At 37.4% G+C, this 8,989-nt stretch overlaps 1 protein-coding gene across 5 annotated transcripts in view; it reads left to right on the top strand.

The window, feature by feature from the left end:
* The window catches only part of LOC117118255 (cell wall protein DAN4-like), an 18,437-nt gene extending 9,863 nt beyond the window's left edge, over positions 1-8,574 (top strand). For 2 of the 5 annotated variants that reach the window (XM_033262822.1, XM_033262814.1), the window contains exons 2-5: positions 1,147-1,245; positions 3,768-4,533; positions 4,824-4,923; positions 6,780-8,574. In XM_033262822.1, the coding sequence (XP_033118713.1) occupies positions 1,167-1,245; positions 3,768-4,533; positions 4,824-4,923; positions 6,780-6,797 (963 nt within the window). In that variant the 5' untranslated portion in view covers positions 1,147-1,166 and the 3' untranslated portion in view covers positions 6,798-8,574. Of the gene's footprint in view, positions 1-992; positions 1,246-3,767; positions 4,534-4,823; positions 4,924-6,779 lie in introns of all 5 variants that reach the window. The other 3 variants (XM_033262797.1, XM_033262807.1, XM_033262833.1) reach the window with 2 other exon arrangements.
* The last annotated feature ends 415 nt before the right edge of the window (positions 8,575-8,989 follow it).

The raw sequence follows: 8,989 nt of genomic DNA, 5'->3' as shown, positions 1-8,989 counted from the left end.
CATATACACACATACATATACATATATATACATACATACACACACATATACACATACACACACATACATACATACATCTACATATATATATATATATATATATACATATCTACATATATATATATATACATACACACACATATACATACACATATACATACATACACACATACAATATCGTATACATACATACATACACATACACACACCCACACACATATAAACTCACATATACACGTACATACAAATATACATGCACACACACACACACACACATACATTTGCAAGCATGCACAAACACCCTTATAAACAACATAAAAACCGTACCTAAATAAAGTTAAATTAAATAAACCGTTAAGTAATAGCATGTAGACCTGGTGGTATAAGCTTAAGTTATATACTGTAGACATACATTGAATGAATGGTGTTTATTGCCATAAATATTAGGCCTATCATAATTATTAATACTGTTATAATAATGATGTGAGGGAATATCACTTGACATCATGGCGTCGATCGTCGGAATGGGGGATGGGAGTGACACGTTTAAATTGGGAGCGACATCATCAATTGTTTCCGCCAACTCCCAACTATAGGAAATGGCTGCAATCCGTGTAGAAAATAATTGTAGTACTTTTATATTTTGTATATTCCTTTAATTGTAATTTGTTGTTTTTCAATCAATGTGCCACTGTATAACAAAAGTGTATGTGTAAATATGAGTAGGCCTACATAATATAAAGGTAAACTTAACTACGAATTCTGTGGATACTGTAATTGATAATAATTTAGTGGCGGAAGTGATGTCACGCTCTTTGGTATAAAAGAGTTTGTAAGTTAATTTTGTGATTCGCAAATGCAACTTGAGTCAAATTTGCAACAGGAGGTCGTATCTTGCATCAGTACGTACTGTACCGCATGCCTGTTAATAATTTAAAACAGTCGTGTTCTGAAATGTTCTTTTTATTTTTTTATTTTTTCATTTTTAACAGGTCTGCTAAGCGGCAGCGGGTCACGCTCATACTGAACCCCATCATTTGAATACGAACCAGTGGAATTGTGAACGTCATCTCCATTCGAACCCCGAATCTGGTTCACATTAAAATTAAAAAGTATAATAAAATAGGCCTGTTTCTTGTCAAACAGATTGAGTGTAATATTCCAAGATGGTGATCATACGAGAAGCACGTGATTGGCAATGCAGACTACCAGTACTTGTAATCGTTGGCTTCGTGTTAGCTGGCGGTAAGTTGAATTTCATGGTTGGTGACGTAATTACCTATGCTCGTGTGTATTAATATTGGGCGTCCCTAGGCCTAGATTATATATTCTTAAAATATCTTTAATATTTAAAAATGAGAGAAGTAAAAATGGATCAGTAAAAGCCAGATCGGATCATGGCTATAGCAGGCTTAGCCTGAATCTATGCTATTAAGCATTACTATTCTTTCAATACAAAGTTATCTTGTTTCTTTAAATTATTAGTATTATCAAAGATACTAGAAATACAAGATAGAGTTCTCGCATTGTAAAAATGAGGCGGAAGTCGTGCCCAAGGTAGGCGGCGCCCTTCTTTTTAACCATGCAATTTTCCTATACTTCGTGCCCAACGTACAGGGCGCCCTTCTGTTGCTAAGTATATCCAGACGCAAAAGGCGCCCTTCCTTTTCCACTAATGGAGGAAAACTTTTTCACTAAGAGTGCGTCCGGCCATGCGATTCTGCGCTGTATTATTGTTTTATTCTTTACTGATTCATGATTATGCTTTAATTGTTTTGTGTATTATTTGGATAATAGCAACGATTTCTACCGCCACCAAGGATGTATTCACCGATGTCACTGTCTGGGTGTCTATTCCAGTTTGTTTTTATATCTAGTATCTTTGTTGAGAATTGATAATAAAATACGCGACGACTTGGTAACGAAAGTTTGGCACAAGTTTTTTTAGATCCAGCTGTAGGGGGCGTCCCATTGTTCGTATTCCCACCATGCATTTCGGTGGAACACTTTTTTTGTGTGGAGAACTCTATCTTGTATTTCTAGGATTTTTGGTATTATCAAATTCATTAATATTACTATACCCGTCATCAACACCATCGTAGTCGTGATCATCAAGGTTGTCATCCTCCCCATCACAATCTTAAGCCCTAGGCTATATATCAATAACGATTGTATTTATTAATTTACATTATCTTTATTATGTTGATCTTCAGATGTCAGACCTGTATTGTTTTATTCATAAATAAATGAATTACTGTATGTATGGTGAATGAGAATTTATGTTTGGGGAACAATGATCCATCCATGTGTAAACCTAGAATGAGACGCTGCTGGGTATCCATCTTGGTGCCTTGCATGCATGAGTGACCACAAAGCCTATGCTACAGTGTGTGGCGATTGCAAAAATAATAGACAATTGAAAAAAATATCTGTTAATCAACATGTGTTTGAAAATTAATAACAAAATTCCAAAAGAAATTGATTCTCATGTCAATATGCTGTTATTAATTATTATATTACATGCAGATTTTGCTTGACCAAAATTTCATAGCACCTTAGCTAGGCGTACAACATCGCGTTTGCTCGGCTCATAAAATAGTAGGCGACAGGGCCTTACAAATTCGTATAGTAAATGGGTGTTTGTGGCATGCCTCAGCCTCAGCCGGGTCCCAGTCCGATGGTATCTCCAAAATAACTAGTAGTATATAATAAGAGAAATCCGTAAATCATACGCTAACTGAAAAAGTACTACGCTACTCATAGCTAGCTAGGCCTAGTGTATACCCATCTTGTGGCAGAGGTCGAAACATTTTTTTCATTTCTTAAAACTTATATAGTGGTGTAGAATAGTCTTTTAGGAACATTTTCAGAAAAAAATAATGTGATACGATTCTTCGTTACGGAGTTATGGATTTTTAAGTAACATGAGTTCAATAATTTTGCCCCGAAGCTTATCTTATTTCTGTTGGCTACGCACCATTATTGACTTGATCAATGGGGCACCAAGATGGCGGTTAGATAGAGGGCGGCCAGTAGTCACGTGACCTGAACCGCTCATGTCGCAACTCTCTATAATTATAGGAACTCTAATAATGAATCAGAACCATTGACAGAAAGAGTTGCGACATTGAGAATTTAGAAGCCATTTTGTTTCCAACGCGATGCGCGTTCTGGGTCTAACGTGTATCTCTATGGTATCAATCCTGTGAACAGCAGAACAGGAACCATCTCAGATCCATGGCAACAGATAGGACGCCCTCTTCCAAAACTGATTACTTTTTCTCTTTGGTATAATAGCGCATGAATGGCACCCTCTTGCTAAATTGGAAACTTTTGAACCTTGACCGACGCTTCTATTTGTTACGCGTAAATCGCGGAGAACGCTATCTTGTGTTTATAAGATCTTTGTGGGGCACCAAGATGGCAGATATAGGGCGGCCAGTAGTCACGTGACATGAACCGCTCATGTCGCAACTCTCTCTATATAGGAACTCTAATTGCAGTAAGTTACTTCCGATCGTGAATGGACCTACAGAGTGTCAATCACCTTAACAACGGCCCAATCAGAACATGGGCAGGGATACGTGTGTGTCTAGCAAGCACACGTGCCGGGCCACAAACGCACGTGTTTGTGTACGCTGGTTACACTGTCGTTTTATAGCAACAATATCCTATAGGCGGGAATTAGCAAAAACCTATATTGTAGCTTGTCTATAAACTCTCAATAACAGTGATAATTTATGTTGATATTTCTTTTCTGTTTAAAGGTATTTCATCAATTTCTGCACAATCATCGGCACCATCAAAATTACCACGTCCCACAACTACCGATAGTTCAACTTCAATTTCCTCCCAGACAACACCTGTAACAGACACGAGTGACTTACAAGATCTGATTACAACATCAACAACAGAGGTTGACTTCCTAACAGCCATGATAACCGACACTGAAGCTGGTACAACTGCCGCACAAGATCAAACCACCCAGCCCACTACTTTGAATCCAACAACTGATAGGCCTGTAACGTCACAAACGACGAATGGTGCGGTAACTATAACCCCGACGGCGGAAGCAAACACAACATTAGAAAATACAACCATGACTAATGTAACTACTGCTGATAATGGTACTACTGCTGATAATGGTACTACTGCTGATAATGATACTACTGCTGATAATATACCAACAACTGTACCTATCTCATCTGAAACTACAACCAGAGATACTCCTACGGCAGTGAACAATGAGGTCACGACTAATGGACTCGACACTAGCAATACAGCTCCTACAAACAGGGAAACGACAAATCCAAAAGCGTCCATCACAGAAGCTGCAAGTCATACAAGCGAAGTAACACAAACTTCTGCGCTTCCAGAAGGTACAAAGGCACAAAGTAATTCGAACAATACTCCTGGAGTGAAAGCCCATCCTGCCGACACTTCTGGAAGTGGCTCAACCGGTGTTATCGTCGGAGTTTGTTTCGCGCTCATTTTTGCAGTAGTCGTTGTTGGTGCTTTCCTGTACATCAGACGGTAAGAACTTCATAAGCTGCTGTAATTGTTGTACTGTAAATTCGCTATCGTGTTGTTTTAATTCAATATTCTTTATTTTTAAAAATGTCGAAATACTACATTACGTGAACCCGACCGGTTCCCTTACGAAATCTTTCCATAGCATGAAAGTTCCTCTACTTCTATGGGATCTCAGGTGGAGACAAAATAGTTATTACAATTATTTGTCGAATTTTAATATTGATATAGGCCTACAGATATTTTTAAAAATATATTCAAATTTATGTGTTTTTATGGTGTTTTTTCGTCAGTCGACGATTTGCAAACAACTACGGACGACTTGAAGAAGATCGTGACGCAAGTTGGTCGGCTTTCTCCCGAAATCCTATCTACCGGACGGACGTAAGTTTTGTAAGTTAAAATATTTAGGTTTTTAAAGAAGCTCAAAAGAAACGTGTGTCGTACTCCTCGTGTGGAAGTAGCGTAACCCATCGTGTGTGCTTGGTACACATGTGTAAGTATGTGTAAACCTGTTGTGTGCATGCATGCATGATCAGTTTGCATATTTTCCTATTTAATTTCGCTTTCAAGAAATATTCTTTTCTGTGGGAGCTATCGATTTTGTTGACCTCTTTTCGTCCTGTCAAAGTTAAAAGGACGATGTATGTTGCATGTTTTTATATCCTATACCCGAGTATTTTATTACATTGATGTGTGATATGAAATCAGTATAAATGTAATTAAAACAACAAATGTTGTATACTGTTTCATGATTCAATTCTTATTAATTAATGGCATAATAAACAATATAGTAAAAATAAATATACCTGTAAGTAATAATGTGTAGAATAAGTGGTAGTTTGTATTCATTAATTGTCAAACGGCAAGTACTCGCCAAAATTGGTCATGAGCGGTTAAAAAAAGTACGTGTTTCAATTTGCGTACAGTATGTTTTAACAATGTCGTCTAGTGGGACCTTAGCAACAATTGCTCATCGGCCAATCCAAAAAGTAATGCCTACGACGCCATGTTGGAGGGCCTAAGTGACGTAAAGTAATGCCTACGACGCCATGTTGGAGGGCCTAAGTGACGTAATGGTAACGTACCAGTTTAGAAAAGTTTCTTTTGGCATTTGTTTAAATTATAGTTAAAAATAACGATTCTTGCAATTTGTCTTAAATTTAACCATCAGGGGAACATTGTTCATTATAAAGATATTTAATGGGTTAAAATCAAACGCTTTATTGCACAACTGCTCTGCTGGAAGCATATAAATGCATGTCGTTGCCAAGTTGTTGCTAACGGAAAAAATGTGAATTAAAGGGTAATACGCCCGCGCGCGATCCAAAGGCGGGGAACACATATACTATGTTCTCACACGGCAGCTAACGGTTAGCAGGATCCGGATCCTGCTAACCGTTAGCTGCCGTGCGTCCATGCGAGAAAATCCCGATCCTGTTACCAACAATATGATGATCGAATCACTGGCCAATAAGAAACTGGAAATTGTAAACGCGGTGTGATTGGTTGATGATAGAAACGCCCTCAACTTATTAACCGATAGCGCTTGCTAACTGTTAGCGTATCCGGATACCGCTAACGGTTAGCGCTAACCGATCGGGCGTTCTCACGCAGGTGCTAACGGTTAGCGCTAACGGTTAGCTCCCGATCCGGATACTAGGGCTCTCGTGAGAACCAGGTAGGTTTGTCGCGTCAAAGGGATCTGTTGCCGAGTGATCTCCTTCTCAATAATACCTCCATGATTTAACATAGGAATTTTTTTTCAAACCATCTAACCACTAGACGCGACTGTTTATGCAGTTTTCAAAAGCGCGAGCGAAGTCGCGTTGTTATGGTGACGTCGATCACTAACAACCCAAATAACTTTGCTTGCGCTTTCTTAAACTGCATAAAAAGTCACATCAAGTAGAGAGATGATAATAATCATTACGTTAAATTCAAATTTATTATTAAAAAGTTTTGCAAGAATCATCGTTTTTTAACAATAATATAAACAAATGCCAAAAGAAACTTGTTTAAAATGATACGTCATTTAGGCCGCCCAACATGGCGCCGATGGCCTCACTAAAACCAGCCAATGAGCAATCCAGCTATTATAGTAGAGATCACTGGGCTTAGCGAAAAGGTAACGTGATGCAGGAACCTAGATCCTGATCCAGATGAGAGCACATGTTGATTTTTTTTAAATTATTTTATTCTGTTCTAAACGACACTTTTAATATTTTTTTAATCTATTTTATCTCCAGGACTATCAGCAACTATGAAACCTACAATGAGAAGAAGACTTTCTTTCTGTTTTATACGGTACAAGCGTATCAATCGTGGAGCATTTCAACATAGAATTCTACAATGTAGGCATTTTGATTAACGTCACCACCCGTTTCTACGCAAGAATCGATATGTTTTGGTGATGCATAATTTCCTTTACATACAGCTTTTAGTGGATGGAGTGCGATGTACCGTATGGGATTTGATTGTGAGGGCACAGCAATGGGGGTGGTGGCTGACTACTAAAGCATTAAACATTGCAGATAATATTTGTTTTTCCATTTTCTTTAATGGTAAAGTATAAACTTAGGTGTCTTTCAGTGACATGAACTTTAAAGTTGAATTTACTGTTGACCTATTGATACCATTGCTTTACTACGGTTTTTTTTAAACTTATTAAATGTGCGTTTGTCAAGCATAAAGTATATAAAACATAATCATAATCATATTTATTTTGTTTTTGGGACCTGGCGTTGTCTTTCCGGGCAATCGTCGTTAAAAATAATCCACCTTCGTAGGCGACTTGTCGGCCGACGGTGTGTGGCGGGTTCCCTCCATACCAGAATCTAGTGTTTTGTTAAAGTCATGTGAACGAAATTGAGGACTACTATTCAAAAGTCGTTAGTTTTCAAAATTAGTTAACTTATCGAAGATAAATAGGCCTATATTGATAATATGGTGTTGGTATTTTTCTATAAATATGATAGTATATGTTGTTTTGTAAATGTTTGCTAAATTCTGAAGAAAGAAACCTATTTTTGTAGAAGGTATGTGACTTATGAGTGAATTGATTTCGACTTCATAGGCGCAAACCTCCATGATTTGTCAGTTTATGTAGTAGCTAAACCTTTATAAACATTTAGGCAAACGATGTAAACGGTGGGAGATATATATGCCTATGTCATAACTACGTAGAATTTTTTAAAATAATTATAATAGGCCTACTTAAAAACGTATTTGCATTAAGGTATGCTTTGAGTTTGTTTAGAATACTTTAGAAATAATACTAAGTGTAAATTCGTCCAATTTGTATCGTACTAATGTAGCCTAGTAATAAACGTAACATTATGACGCAACAACCCTTGATTCACGTACCAATATGCATAAAAGAGGACTTATATGGAGGACATTTTTCCTACTTCTTCCATTTTAACGGGCAGTTAAAACCCGAACCAATTTTTACTGTGAGGGGTGGCAGCATTTCCTCAGTCCCCTTCTTTCTACGCCTATAGAATTACGTCTTTGAGTGGCGTGTACAGGCGTGTTTTTAGAGCTATGCGGAATAGAATCAATTGCAATGCTGTTGATAAAACATTATTACGTTGTTTTAACCACAATAAAACAAGTTTACATTGAAATTGTTGGTCTTTTCGTGAGATATTTTTCTACGCATAAATGTTGGGGTAAATTTAGTCAACGTCACAGTCTATTGACTGCCAAACGATTAATTGCGGTCAATGCATAATGTACGGTAACTTACTAAAATAACATTGATCGTGATCAAAGGAATCGATTTCTTTTTTGCAATAATAATTTAATTAGAAATAGACTACTGAGACTTTTTTTAGATTTAGAGCTATGTATTTATATATAAATTTGAAACTTAACGCATAGCCTACTCTACAAATTGATATTAGCATGTGCAGTTACAAACAGTATAAAGTGGAACACAGTCGATTTTTTGAGCTATTTATGATGGCTCATTTATAAGTTATCGTATTTGAATGCATCTTTGAAGCTTGAATAAATGTGTTGGTCATGAGCGGTTAAAAAGTGTTAGGACAGTATTTTATTTCTTCTTAAGTGATAGGGAGTGACGTCACTCGTCACCCGTAAATTCGGTTAACGGGAATCACTTTCCAGGCTAAGCACCCATTCAATACATGGTCCCACCATGGTATCCGACCTTTTGGTCGAAATCCAATTTACCGAAACCCGGTTTGCCGAGTTTTGGACACTTTGCCGAAACCCAGATTTCCGAAACCAGTTCACCAAAATCATGAAATCCCAGTTGGTCGAAACCCGGTTTGCCGAACCCATTTTGCCGAATTTTACCGTTACCACCACACACTACTATTTTTAACATGTAATAACGGCAATTATGTAGGCGAAACCGATGTAAAGTACGATTTTTAAAAAAAAAGGTAAAAAAAGGGGCTTACAACTTTACCGAGCCATACTATCAGCG

This window comes from Anneissia japonica, unplaced genomic scaffold, assembly GCF_011630105.1.
Source record: "Anneissia japonica isolate Jap-2015-1 unplaced genomic scaffold, ASM1163010v1 scaffold288173_len209237_cov177, whole genome shotgun sequence".
Classification (NCBI taxonomy): Eukaryota; Metazoa; Echinodermata; class Crinoidea; order Comatulida; family Comatulidae; genus Anneissia; species Anneissia japonica.
Note: the sequence above shows the minus strand (reverse complement) of the source record. Positions and strands in the feature narration are given on the sequence as shown.